The sequence below is a fragment of the Plodia interpunctella genome, chromosome 14 (assembly GCF_027563975.2).
Source record: "Plodia interpunctella isolate USDA-ARS_2022_Savannah chromosome 14, ilPloInte3.2, whole genome shotgun sequence".
Taxonomy (NCBI): domain Eukaryota; kingdom Metazoa; phylum Arthropoda; class Insecta; order Lepidoptera; family Pyralidae; genus Plodia; species Plodia interpunctella.
This window is the reverse complement of record NC_071307.1, coordinates 8,528,675-8,543,588: the sequence shown is the minus strand read 5'-3', so window position 1 is coordinate 8,543,588 and position 14,914 is coordinate 8,528,675. Positions and strand designations below refer to the sequence as shown.

At 36.5% G+C, this 14,914-nt stretch overlaps 2 protein-coding genes across 5 annotated transcripts in view; one reads left to right on the top strand and one right to left on the bottom strand.

Annotated features, from left to right (window-relative positions):
- LOC128675151 (rho-related GTP-binding protein RhoN-like) overlaps positions 1 to 14,914 on the bottom strand; it is a 101,520-nt gene that overhangs the window by 75,967 nt on the left and 10,639 nt on the right. The window contains exon 2 of one of the 3 annotated variants that reach the window (XM_053754337.2): positions 6,408 to 6,482. The exons of the other annotated variants lie outside the window; for them this stretch is intronic. The gene's annotated coding sequence lies outside the window, so the exon portion shown is untranslated. The remainder of the gene's footprint in view (positions 1 to 6,407; positions 6,483 to 14,914) is intronic. 3 annotated transcript variants of the gene reach the window in all.
- LOC128675147 (uncharacterized) lies at positions 1,803 to 5,903 on the top strand. 2 transcript variants are annotated; one of them, XM_053754329.2, is made up of 2 exons: positions 1,803 to 3,845; positions 5,764 to 5,903. In XM_053754329.2, exon 1 carries the CDS (start codon positions 1,909 to 1,911, stop codon positions 3,052 to 3,054), a length of 1,146 nt encoding a protein of 381 aa, XP_053610304.1. In that variant the 5' UTR covers positions 1,803 to 1,908; the 3' UTR covers positions 3,055 to 3,845; positions 5,764 to 5,903. The 2 variants fall into 2 exon arrangements, with proteins under 2 accessions (XP_053610304.1, XP_053610305.1); XM_053754330.2 differs by having other exon boundaries at positions 1,803 to 3,787; positions 5,764 to 5,897.

Here is a 14,914-nt window from a genome sequence, read left to right as displayed (position 1 = left end):
GCGCGTTTATATTACGCCCGTGCGACCGAGGGGTAATTTTGTGTGAATCTTCTTGTTACATACACAAAGGGTTTCTTCCACGAAAGATTAAAAATCACGGATTTTCTCTATCCCCTAGCTTTTATACCATTCCGCCCGATTACGAATCTGTCCTATCAAGTAACGTGTAACCGGAACACAATAGTAAAATTTTTGTAGCTGTCAGTATAAAAAAAGTCTCTGGGCTCTGACGCTCAGCAACTGAGGAGGGAACCGGGAAACCGCTCAGATCAGCCGACTACACACCCAAATAGAGCTAACGTTAAGATGGCCGGTCGCACAGAGCCAAATCTTCAAACCTTTAAGATACAGTTATAAGTATTTTTAGAAATGATCCACAGCTTCAAAGCTAGCTAGGCTCACGCTCAAATGTGAAGGCAGTAACTGGTGAAAAAAAAAAAAAAACAAAAAAAATTAACGCTCATTATTTTCAATCTCGTTTGACTTACACAATGACGCGAGCAATTTTGGCTCTGTCTATCAGCCTGACTGATTTATTACCTGGAACAGAAAGCAATTGTTAGTTTATTGATTCATTCAGAGTATTCTAAAGGGTTTGTGTGGGATTTGGCGGGAAAACGAGGGAGAATTTTAGTGGAAAAATAGATCAAAAATATTACGTCCTTATTTTGTCCGTCACGCGCAATACATCGCTTTCATCCGGAACCCAGTCAATTGGATCAATTGATTTTGTAACACTTCAAATAGACTGAATCTTATTTATAGTTCTGTGAATCTTAACGCATATTTTTGTGACAATTTTAATAACAATCGTTGGTGATATCTTGAGTCGTTACTGATATGATGTTATGTTATCCTAACGATGTGAGAACCTACTTTATTTGAGGTTGGTTATAAAAGGGTAACAATACGAAGAAACGTACTTTATAGTAATAAAGTTAAGAATCTTTGAGTAAATAAGTTTGAGTAAATTAAGCTTACATTTAATTAATTTTGACTAAATAGTCAAAATTAGTTATAAGCTTAAGAAGTTTATGTAGAAATGATTCGTTTTATATTTAGGGTGAGTTGCACCGTCAAATTTGACGTTGATTGTAATCAGCGCGTCGCTGACGACGTCTAGACAAAATAGCTTACTTTTCGTTTTTCTGCGCATGTTAAAATTAACGTCAAAGTTGACGGTGCAACCCAACTTTAATTTCATGGGGTAAAGAAAATATTTAATTACAAGTTCACTTCATTAAATTACGAATAAAACTTTCTCAAAATTCTGAGACTGGCTATGTTATTATCTGTGGTAGGTAAAAGTTAGAAAATTAAAAAAGTTATACTTAGATGAAAAGACAAAAGAACTTGTAACGAAATATGCCGATGGTAAATAATCTAGTATAATTGTTTCATTTACCTCCAAGATTAACTTCTTTGTTTAAGAAAATGAACTCGAATCGAAGAAAGTTTATCTGTTTCGGGGTCGATGGACGTTTGACGGCATACCGCCATATTGGAATTCGCTAGGAATTTTAGTATTAGATCAACAGGGAAATTTACATGCTATAAGGCCTGATTCTCACGTAGTCGTAGTTAATTATTTATATATATATATATATATATATATATATATATATATATATATATATATATATATATATATATATATATATATATATATATTGTATTATTACCATTTTTCTATATTTGCTACTATCTGTTATTTCACTCGAGTCGATGGTAATGCGTAAGATAGATTGATATGTTGCGTTGCGCGTCATGTTGCGCGTCAAATGATGATGATGATGAACAGATGATTACGCGCGCGCGGTAACAGACGGACGTGTTTATGTTGTCTCAGTGCAATATTTATTCTTAAAAATATTTGTCAAGTGCACCTGTTACGTTGAATCCAATGAAATGGGGACGAAATGCAGCGGTTGTGACGCCGTGTTATACGACATATCGTATATGGAGTGCTCGAAGGAAAAATGCCGAAAATTATTTCATCTTAAATGCTTAGCGATGTCAGTTGCAACATTTGAATCGCTAACGGAGGAATACAAGAAACAGTGGATGTGTCCGGAATGTGTGAGTCTAAACCCGAGGAAAGACAATACTAATACTCCAGTTCGAAACACCATCATGAACCAGACCTTCACTCCCGGCTGTAATGTCAACACCGCGCGGGGAAACCGTCTTCAAGCCGATATTTCTCTCATGGAAACCGACAACAAGATATCAGATGAATTGCGTGAATTTCGTGCAGAAATAATGACTCGATTCGACAATCAGGAAGCAGCTTACAAGCAGCTATTGGATGAGTTAGTTAAAAATCAGTCAGAATTGCAGGAGTTACGTAGGAGTTTTGCGATTGCGTTTCAAGAAGCTAAGAAAGTAACAGTGTTGGAAGATGAAATAAAAGTTCTAAAAAGTAGAAATGAATACCTGGAATCGTGCTTTAGTAGTATGAATAGCAACAAAGGGAAGATTGGAATATCGAATAAAAAATCAGAACCATTATCTTTTGCTTCGGTGACAAAAACAAAAGTGCAGGAGGTAGTCGCACCATCGTGTGGGGCCATGAAACAAGCAACCGTACCGGCGATGGCGAAGCCCCTCCAACAAGAAAATGAAGTTATACGTTTGGACTGCACGTTGAAGGATGTAGAAGTCGCCGAAAACAAGAAAGAGGAAAATAGCTGGACGGAAGTAAGAAGAAAAAATCGTTTTTCTAATAGCGAAATTAAAAGAGGAGGGAGTGTGATCTCAACAGATATAGAAGGAACAGAACGGAAAAAGTATTTACATGTGTGGCGATTAAAAAAGGAAACAGCGACAGAAAATTTAGAAGCATATGTTAAAAAAATATGTGGTAAAGAATGCCCACTAAAAGTCGAGAAAATAAATCATAAGACTGAAAGAGATTATGCTTCATTTAGAATAGGAGTGCCTGAAAGCCACTATGATAAATTGTGTCAATCGGACGTATGGCCTGTCAACGTCGAATTCTGCGAATGGATTTGGTTTCGCAAAACGCAGGATGCGAAAAAAATCTCCCCATAAATTGATAGAAGTCTATTACCAAAATGTCTGCGGACTCAGGACAAAGTTAGAGGAGTTTAGTGCAGCGGTAGCATCTTCAAGTGCAGATTTAATAGCAATTACTGAAACAAGCTGTAACCATTCTATCAGAGATGCTGAACTAATTCCTCCGGGTTATAAAATCATCCGCTGTGATCGAACGGACGGGCGTAAGCAGGGCGGAGCGTTTTTAGTGGCCACACCGCATATCGACTTGCGTAGTGTACCGATACCGGATGACGTCAAAATAGACAATCAGGTTTTCGAACTGGTTTGTGCCAAGGTGTTTATAGGTGATAAGTTTTTATTGTTGTGTTGTGTTATTTACATTCCGCCGGGTAGTAATGACACCGATTATTTAATATTATTTAATATAATAGAAAAACTTTATGATAAATATAATAGGCGATTATTAGTCATAGGTGACTTTAACTTGTACTCTGCTTCTGTGAATACTAATAATTACTTTGAGTATTTTCTAACATATTGTGAATTCACCCAGATAAACAAAATAGATAATAGCATGAATCGTCGGTTAGATTTAGTGTTAACTCCAGCGGGAGAAGAGTTGGTGGGCGTGCGTGCTGCTCCCGAGCCGTTTGTTCGCATTGACCGGCTACATCCCCCGCTTGAGATATCAGTGACTTTGTCGGCTTGCGCGACGGCGGCGGCGGACCAGCGACTGCACTGGGACCGCGATAGGAATGATGCCAATGTGAGTGCAGAAAACCCTCAGTGGAATTTCGCCAAGGCTGATTATCCCCTGCTGTACGGTAAGTTAACATGCATAGACTGGTCACCTCTCTGGGATTTGGATAGCGTGGAAGCGAGTGTGTCGTACTTTTATAATATTTTGAATATGGTTTTTAGTGAATGCGTCCCATTAAAAAAAAGACACCATTATTTTTCAAGGTTAAATTACCCTGAATGGTACGATAGTGAAATTATACGAGAAATAAAATTAAAATCTAAGTATCACAGGCGTTATAAGCTAACTAAATCGCGGGAGGATTACGACTCTTTTGCTAAGTGTAGGGCGCGTCTAAAAACAATGATAAGGAAAGCTCATAAAGACCATCAGGACCGCGTCCAAAACCACCTAATAGAAGATCCAAAGTCTTTTTGGAAATATTTAAAATCATTAAATAAAAATTCAAGTGGGTCCAAAATTTACAAAGACGGGGTAGAAGTAGAGGGACATCAGTGTGCTGCGGAATTCGCTGAGTTTTTCCAATCGGTGTACAGTGCTGCTAGGCCGAAGCTTGACGTGGACGCAGCAATAATGGAAGCGGGTGCTAGAAATGGAGCTGCGCGGGTGCATATCGACCAGCTTCAACTGAGCGATGTGCTCCTGGCCCTCACAAAGCTGAAGCCAAAGCGTTCTGCTGGCCCTGATGGTATTCCAGCTTTTGTCTTTCGCGATTGTCGCATGGTATTGGCTGAACCATTGCTACACATTTACAACCTGTGCTTGGCGGAAGAGGCATTTCCAGATATATGGAAGACAACTCGAGTGGTTCCAGTACCAAAAGGTGGTGCTGCTCATAGCGTGGATGGGTTCAGACCAGTAGCAGTGCTTTCAACACCAGCTAAAGCATTTGATAGCGCATTGCAAACAGCCATATATGATCAGGTAAAGGCGCAGCTGACGGACGCACAGCATGGTTTCCGGCCGGGTCGCAGTACTACCAGTAACTTGCTTTGCTACATGAGGCAACTTACGCTGGTAGTAGATGGTGGGGGGCAGGTGGACGTGGCTTACTTTGATTTTCGGAAGGCGTTCGACACGGTTGATAACGACGTTCTCCTAAAGAAGCTGGCTGGTGTCGGCTGTACTCCACATCTGCTGAAATTTCTAGCCAGTTATTTGAGCGACAGGCAGCAATATGTGGAGTGCGCTGGATTCAGGTCGGACTCGTATTATGTCAGATCAGGAGTAAGCCAAGGCAGCAATCTTGGGCCCTTGGAATTTATCATAATGGTCAACGACCTGCCGGAAGTGCTGGGGGACTCGTCTTGCCTGCTCTTCGCAGACGATCTGAAAATGTATCGATCCATCACGGATGTTAACGATTGTGAGCGTTTCCAGGATGATATAGATAATGTGCTTTCATGGAGCGAAGCCAACAAGCTGAACTTTAATTTATCCAAATGCGTTACCATCACTTTTACTCGAGTTCGTCAACCAATTTATCACGACTATAAAATTGGTGACATGAGTTTAAAGAGGGTCACAGAAGTAAAAGATTTGGGAGTTAAATTCACGGCAGATTTACAGTTTCGGGATCACATTGTTAGCGTCTGTAAGAAAGCTTACAGAAATCTTGGATTTATACTTCGTAGGTCCTACGGGTTCAATAACATAAAAGCAATCATCGCTTTGTATAATGCGTTGGTCAGGAGTAACCTCGAATGCAATGCAGTTATATGGGCACCGCATGAAGCAAAATATAGCCTTATGCTGGAGCGCATTCAAAATAAATTTGTTAGATACTTATATTTCAAGAAATATGCGGTGTATCCCTTCTATCCGCTAATGTACCCTACATTATTTATACTGGGTATGGTAGGATATAACGAGTTGCGAGTTCGTAGAGAGTTGCACCTGGTATCCTATATTTTTAAGCTGCTGAGAGGTAGGCTAACAAATAGCCAGGTCTTAGAGTGCGTTTGCTTTTTTGTCCCAAACAGGTACGTGTGGCGTCGCCGTCGCCCGCGTCTGCTGGCCGTGCCGCGCGGGCGCACTAACTTGTTCAACAAGGGGCCGCTTGCACAAGCACTGCTCACACTTAACCAAGTAGCTGACCGAATAGATTTATTTTCCTGTTCACTGGGTGAATTCACTAGAATTGCACTTTTTGTTATTAGTTATACTTAGGACTCAAATGATTTTTAAGTACCTATTTAATTAATGTAATTAAGTTAGTTACGCTATTATAGGCTAATGCTGTAAAAATAGCTGTAAGGGTGGTGAATAAATAAATAAAAAAAATAAAAATAAAAATAAATGTTGCCTAGTGTATCCATAGCATAAAGTATTATCTTAAGATACATATCTGTGACAAAAGAAAAAATTTTTTCGGCTGAAGTTCATTGACGAACCAGTGACTGTTACTGACATGTACGGCTTCTCAATAAAATAAACACTAAATTAAAAAAATTAAAAAAAAAAAAAAGAAAATTCCGAAAAGAATCTTAATAGGTACCTTATAACACATTTTCCTATTTGTAAATTTTATATTTATGTACACTGTCGTGTTGTTTATATTAAACATAAATACTTAAATATATAAACCAAATTATATATTCTATTACAAAGTAATTATAACTTTTACCTTCGTCTAACCGTCTTGATCGTAAAGTTCAGGTCTACATGGCCAGTACTGACCTACGAAGCCAGGTCATCGAACCTGAGGGAGAAAGTGATCCATCAGCCATTGTGTTTCGCACTCTTGCGCAACGAGCAATTCTCGATCGGCGAAATCAAAATTGCGTACATAATGCAAAATGAATTACATACATTGGACGTGTATTCCTCTAACATATGTTATAAAATAAAATCCTCTACCGCGTCTGTCTGTCTGTTCGTGATAAACTCAAAAACTACTGATTTTCACGCGATTGATTGATTGATGAACAGATTTTCGTTTTCACCAAGTACGGACGCTAGTACAATTTTATAAGGCAAACCAAATTAAGTTATATAGGTTATGGTTACATTAAAAAAAAACGCAAATATACTTAAGGACATTATTCATATTAGAGATTGTTATAATTCGCATTATTAGTGCGACAATATTTTAGCATGACTAATAATGTACGGCGAAGTTAATTTTATACAAAGCACCCAATATACTGATATCAAACGCAAATCCTCCTAAAGAAAAGACTGCTTGGGTGCATCAAAATAAGCAACTTTTATTCCACGACTTTTCGTGATTCGTAGTTTTTTTTTTCATAAAAAAAATATATAATCAAATTTGCGATTCTGCACATCTTAACTCTATGTAATGGCCAAGCAACACGAAAACATAATTTTTATATAAATTACATTAAAACTAAAAAAGCAAAAGGTTTTATTGCGTTTAGAAAAAGTTGTAGAACAAAAGATGTTAGTCTCTATGTACCTTATGCGCCTTTGGTAGGTTATAATTAGTAACCCCGTATAAGATGGCGTGTGGTTTTACCCTGGGGCCCGCCCTGGAATAGGACCACTCCATATATACCCGTGGATGTCGTACGAGGCGACCAAGGGACACACAGCCTAGGCAGCTGATGTGCAACAATAGCACTCCTGTGGAGGGTTGGCGTCAGGCAGGCGGCCGGTTGTAAAATCACAGCATAACTTCAAAATTTGATGGTTTTTTTTTAGACCTGGGCTTCACGGCTTCACAACCCCGAACGTAACCGTGAACATGCAGGGATTAGAGAGTGAGAGAGTGCATTATATAACCTCATACAATATATCGAAAACAAAGCAATGTTAAGTTAAAACAAAGCTTCAGAAGGAAAATGAGTGCTAATGGATACACGCTACAATTGCAGTCTGCTACTATTATACAGCCATTATATTACCATTGGCACAGATTACCTATCATAAAAACAAAGTATAAAAAACTTCGCTCGAGTAAATGTAGAATCGAGAAAAATGAGTTCGATTCGCGATCTGGAATGGGTTTGCGCTTGGGCTAAAACTGGGCGAAAAGCCAGTTTCGCCCAGGCGTAAGCCATTTATGATCTCGTGATCAAACACACTGACAAACTTCGTAGTTTGTCAGTGTGTTTGTCCAAAACACGAATTTTTAAGTTATGAACATGTGCATTACCTCTTATGCGCTTTAAAAGGTATACTTAGTTAATTATTCGTTATATCCTTAGATATTATTAAACTAACTTGCAATAAATGAATATTAAGCCCTTTGAAACATGTAGGATTCAGTTTTCTTTTAAATAATGTAAACTCGTATTTTTTGCAAATAAATTGTCTTTGTCTTTGAGGCGATATTTCCCTGAATTTGCCACTTGATGCGCCGTTCACTAGACTAGATCTCAGTTTCATAGGAAGCCAAAAACCAATTAAAGTTTCTACTCTCAATACTAAGACTAAAAGGTTGCACCAGTCAACCTTGACATTAACTTTAACCTGAACAGAAAAACGCAAAGTAGACCATTTTGTCTAAACGTCAGCGGCGGCAGGTCAATCAACGTCAGAGTTGACTCAAATTGAAATTTCTTTAATCAACTTATAATGATATATATATCATCACTTATTGACGCCAAATATTTACTTAAGTATAATAAAACTAAGTCTACTGCCGAATTCCAAAGCGTAAGTGAAGAATACAGAATGAAGAAGAAGCCGCGTAAAAAACTTCACCGCAGGCTTTTCTCCAAAGACGTCAATTGACAAATGTGGATCTTGTATATTAAAACTAAGTGGGCGAATTTTCAATACGTAATTTCATCATTGAAATGTCAAAAAAATAGCTTATTCGATGAATAATTGAAAATTGTCAAAACATACTCGAGTATACAAAAGCAAAATGTACCAAATTTACGTAAGATGAAAAAAAATCTGCGGGGATAACAATTAAATCATCTCATTATTAATTTCAGAATTAGTCAAACGACCATTTAAATAAATCAAATACATTTGTTGATTACAAAATGACTGGTGCAACTAACCCTCAGTAAATACTCCGAGCTGCGCCGTCGTCGCACAGTGGAAAGCAAACTAGACTCGCGACAATACAACAATAGTCGACTAACTTTCTTAGTTATACAGTTTTCATTCGATTTAAGTAATCGAAAGTTATAGTTTTAATGTACAGTTGGAGACTAAGTGTATACTTCTAATTTATATCAATCGAGAAGGATGTTTTGCGATTTCTTTTCTAAAATAAAAAGTAACTACATATAAAACAGAGTCGCTTCATGCTATCTGTCTGTCCCTGTGTGTTTTTAATTTTCTTTCTTAAAACTATTCGTATATTTTATACGATTTATTTTAATTCTGGAAACAGTCCAACCCCATCGGCATAACAAATGTATTTTGCAAGGGGATAAAACTAAAACTCTAAATTAAATCCAAATTAGTTCACCCTGGTAGTAACGCACGGTTCACGAGCTGACGCATGTGTCAGCAATCGCAAAGCTCAACCATAATAAATGGAATCTCACGACCCGGCCCACGACGAAGCGACCGATTTGAATATTTTAGTGGACGTAACATCCATAGGCATACTAAGATGCATTTGTTAATTGATGACCTTGGAGAAAAGGCTGCGGTGAAATTTGTAGCGCTGCTCCTTCTTTACCTATGCTTTGGAAGTCTGTAGCCGACTTAGTTTTTCGACATCAGTGATGTATTTCATCATAAGTCGAATAAACAATTTTAAATTTTCCATACCAACCTTAATAAGTACGTTTTATAAATACCAATGTAAGTATTTTATTATACCTTTATATAACAATTTACATAGATACTTGCTTAATTGTAAATAGAAATAAGTTAGTTATAAATTCAGAGAAACAGAACGCATTGCGGGTCAGTGCTTAGCAGAAACAGAACGGAAACATTACTGTTGCAATTAGTTTCGTTCCAAATAAGAAACTATCCAGTTAGATAAGACATATCTTTGCTTTAGATTTGTACTGCGGTTCTTTATTTATAATTTAATTAAATGCTTTGAAGGACAAGGGTTTCTGCGGATCTGGTGTGTTGTGTTTCTGTGTTTATGTCCATCTGACCCGCTATACAAGTTTAGTGCTTAGTGTGGGCCGTTGGGTATTGTTCATTACTGATGGACATCGTGTGAGGAATTAATTATATATTTTATAGGGAGAAGTAATCACATTAATTTTATAATGGCACGTGGCATAAATTTATATTAGGTAATATGACCATGAACAATTAAGCATTCTTTGCAAAAGCTAGAGCAAAACACAGTAACAAAGATTATCAATATAACATTGCAATTAAATCTTCACAAAGACGTAGAATATAATTTTAGGTTGCAATGAGTTGACAACTAAATTTGGATTATGATTCGATATTGTAATACATGTACTTCAAGGCATCAAACACTTTTCCACTTACAACATCGATCGCGGTGCCATTTTCTCTCATAATTACGGTCTGAGGAATGAGCAGAGTCGCAATCGCTTCCAATTTTAAATTGTTTTATTCCATTATTCATACATAGCTGAAGGCGACTGTACCTTGCATTAAAATGAAAAAAATTGTTTGTTACGTCACAGGGATTTGCGCGTGAATGCACGTTCATACATTAAACTCGGTGAACAAAAATCTCAGATCGACGTTGGGAAATTTAGAATACATATTAATGCCATGAGTATCATATTATACTTCATAGAATATACGTGTTAAACACTTAAAATGCCGCCGACAGCTGACTGAAGCAAAAGTATGAACCGGCCACAGAACTCTAGCGATGTATGGCTAAAGGAGAAACCGGAAAAGGGTGGAGATTAGTGAATCTTATGAAAATTTTCTTTACTTAAAGCTTCAGCGTATATCTGCCTCGATAATTGCTTAATAGCACTTAGCTGGACTGGTATGGCTGGTGGTAATACATAAATGCGAAAGTAAGTTTCTTTGTTACCTGTTCACGCTTTATCTACTCAACCAATCTTCTTGAAATCTTGCATACATGTAGTTTTAAGTATGGAGAAGGACATAGGGATACTTTTCATCCTGGAAAATTAACGCAGGCGAAGCCGCGGGCAAAAGCTAGTAATATATAATATATATATATATATATAATATCTATACTATTATTATAAAGAGGTAAGCGTTTGTGAGTTTGTATGTTTGAGGCGGGTAATCTCCGAAACTGCCGAACCGATTTCAAAAATTATTTCACCATTAGAAAGGTACATTATCCAATATTGCTATAGGCTATAATTTTTCCCAAAATTCCTACGGGAGCGAAGCCGCGGGCAACATCTAGTACTTAATGTATTCATAATACAATCCATTCACGTGTTATGTTTTGAGGTTAAGATGAATATTATTACTATAAATTCATCTTAAATCGAAATGCCAACAACACTTTCAAACATAATCCCTTGTTTCTAATTAAAACGGTAGCTACAGGTGAAGCTTTAGTAATAAACTGAGCTTATTATCAACAAGACTCATATTTAGACCATGGCCCTATTTTATTACTTTATTTTATACATCTTATTCGTAGTCGTATTCCTCATGATCGTGGTCATTATGTGGAATGAAACACACGACAACGACTTTCTTTGCACTATTAATGGACTGGTTTGTTTTTTCTCCATTTCAAAGACAAATTGATTATCAAACTGAGTGCAGGTTTCCTCACGATGTTTTCCTTCACAGGGAGCAAGTGGCGGTCGGTGAAAACTGCATCAGTCAGATTCATATACAAAATTGTGTAGCACAAGTAGAATTCAAACTTGGGTATGGTCCCAAGTTCGTTGCGTCCCGCATATAATGCGGGTGTCTCAATCATTGGACCAACACGGCTTTAAAACGCTTTTTACATGCTTATCTTGTTAAAAAAAAGTAGAAGTTTACAAAAAAAGACGGACACGATGCGTCTGAGATTTTCTAGGAAAAATAAAGTCGTTATTTTTCGTAGAAAGTTTCAGACTTGTAACTTACAAGTCTGAAACATGTAACGTTCCATCGGTAAAGGTATGGAAAAGGATGTCAAAATGACTACTGCTGGGCTGGTTTCTTGCTGAAAACTGTCACCAAAGATCCTACGCTAAAATCCATCTCGGAGATCAATTGATGGATCTTTTTGCACTTTTATGTACACTTTAATCTATGATTCCGAATTTGTCATATCTTCTGACAAGATCTGAAATCCGGGCCAGGATGTAAACAAGCTTATTATTCGGTCCAATTAAGCCATATATTAGGATTAATTATGTACGGGAAATAATAGGAGATCGTTATTTTAAAATGGTGTTGATTTAATTTCTAAGAAGTATAATCTTACACTTATCACGTAAATAATTAATATTATACTAATTATTAAAAAAAAACACGTTTTTATGCACAATAGCGTAATTTACTTTATGAATCTCCATTGACTATCAGACTTTTTGACCAAATCCTACCGGAATCGCGAACTTTCGGGACAAAAAGTACCCTATGTGTTAATCCATAATATCAACTACCTCAATATCTAATTTCATAAAAATTGGCTCAGCCGTGTGAGCGTGAATAAGGAACAAACCTATTCCCAAACTATTATTTTTATGATATTAGTGGGATAGTAATTTCTCACTTTTGCTGTGATAGTGAAACAAACCCGACTTTTTGATTTCATATAGATAAATAGGTATAACTTTAATCAAACATTGAACAAAATACATATCAAGTTTCTACGTCAGCCAAGCGAATGCACTGCGAATGAAAATATTCAAAGAATTATGTCGGCTCTCAGTCTGGAAAATCCAACATGGCTGCCTTTTTTTATCTTTTTCACTATCTTGTGCACAGAGTTTCCAGATAAAGGATATATTTTTTAAATATTTTCTTTGAAAATATTATTAAAAATATAAAGTAGCCAACTTAAATTGCTAAAATAATATTTGAAGCTAGCAGCTGCTCGCAGGAATACAGGATAAAAACTTAGTTTGTCTTTCATGTCGCATGCGTTTTTCAAATACCGTTTTGTAATTACATTCTTGTTGATGGACAATAATAAATAGAAGGACATTTATCATGTAAATTATCAAACAATCCAAATCGACTAAACTGAATCTACCTATAATGTAGTTCATGTTTTCAAATGCATTATTTTTTTATATTTGTTTGTTATTGTGTAGATTACAGTGTAACGTCTGTATCTCTTACGGGGTAGACAGAGTGAAATGTGACGAATAAAATAGCGGATATATGCCGTCCGAATATATGATGATGTATGAATGTCGGTTTTTTCATTTAGCTTAAGTCCACGACTTCGCCTAAGTAAAACTAACCTTCCTCGTAAACTACTATAATGTTAATCCATTTCAAAATCGCATTCATCATAATTATTGTTGAAATGAAAATGTGTTACAAAAGAACACAGATTTGTTTCATTCCCATTGAAATTATGATTCGTTCGATAATTGTTACAAATTATGAATGAACGGTGCTGTTCATTTCATAGGTCATAGTTTATTGGTTATGGTAACAAATATTTAGAGCCTTGGCGGGTAGTTGAGACGTAACGATCTTATCGTTATCTTAAATGACGGTTTTGTTATAGCAATGTATTACAAACTAGTTTTTGTCCGCAACTTCACCCGCGTTATTTCGTTCGTCCACTCATAACGTATTTATATCGATATCTCGGAATCTAAGCAACGTATCGTGATGAAACCTATACCAGATTGTAAGTTAGACCTTCCGCTATATAACTGTAAATATAATAATATATAAAAATATAAAAAATAATCGCATCAAATCACATCCAGTTTTTGCGTGATGCGCTAACAAACATACAGACAGACAGACAGAAAAAAAATACGTTTTGGCTTATATTACTTAGTACCATGAAGGGGTATCTTCATGGTACTAAATACCTTTAATATATTTTTTTATATCTCCTTTGGACAGACCTAGCCCACTCACACAGTCCACTTACATTCTTAACTTTTCACTTATCGATATAAGCGGTGATGGTCTAGAGGTTAAGACGCCCGTCTGTGGTCCAACAGGTCCCAGATTCGAATCCAATTCGTGCCGCATGAGTTTGTATACTAATCTAACCCATGTATAGTAGTTTTCATAGCTCTTGCTTCCTGTGAATGAAAACATAGTGAGGTAACCTACCCTCTGCTTGACTATTTCTATTATTTTATATTATATTTACTAGTATGCAATTATACTTGTCACTAAATGGCGATAGGTAGTCGTAAAATCGTGTCAGATAACTTTAGGCGACATTAACAAAGTTGCAAGAGGACGTTCGCAATTAAATTGATACAAATACAGTGTCACGGAATTACCATCGCAAGACCACACAAAGACTTTATTATGTAGTCGACTGTACTCGTTATATACCTCAGTTTTTTGACCTGACCTTTCGTAGGTACCTTTAAGACCACCTGGAAAAATGTCAAGTATTCAATTATCACAAGGTGGTTATGTCAAAAGGTCATATTTTTATTCTGTTGCATAATAAATGTTACATTCAAGTTTTTGAATAATATAACGGTTCCAGTTTTTTATCCAATTAGGTGTGTAGATATGAGTATATTAAGGCACTTTTATAGCGAGAATGCTAAAAAAAGTTGAATTGCTCGGTTTTAACCGACATAAATAAAAGTGTTTTGAGTTATATTTTTAAACAGAATAAATAAAGAAATAAATATATTGGGACAAATCACACAGATTGAGCTAGCCCCAAAGTAAGTTCGAGACTTGTGTTATGGGATACTAACTCAACGATACTATATTTTATAACAAATACATATATAGATAAACATCCAAGACCCGGGCCAATCAGAAAAAGATCATTTTCCATCATGACCCGACCGGGGATAGAACTCGGGCCCTCTCGGTTCAGTGGCAAGAACCTTACCAATGCGCCACCGAGGTTGTCTAAATTACCGGCCCATCCCGATTTGGTTCAGGTAAAAACACAATAAACAATATACCTAAACCTTCCTCAAGAACCACACTATCTATTGGTGGAAACCGCATGAAAATCCGAATGTATCGCGAACAGACAGACAGACGCGGCAGGGGACTTTGTTTTATAATATGTAAGAATTTAAAAAAAAAAAAAAAGGAATCTAATTGTTATATATATATTACATTATATCATAATATAGTTACCCGTCCCAG

Excerpts from the sequence above, each read along its gene's own strand:
- LOC128675147 (XM_053754329.2), top strand. The coding sequence starts at position 1,909 with ATGGGGACGAAATGCAGCGGTTGTGACGCCGTGTTATACGACATATCG.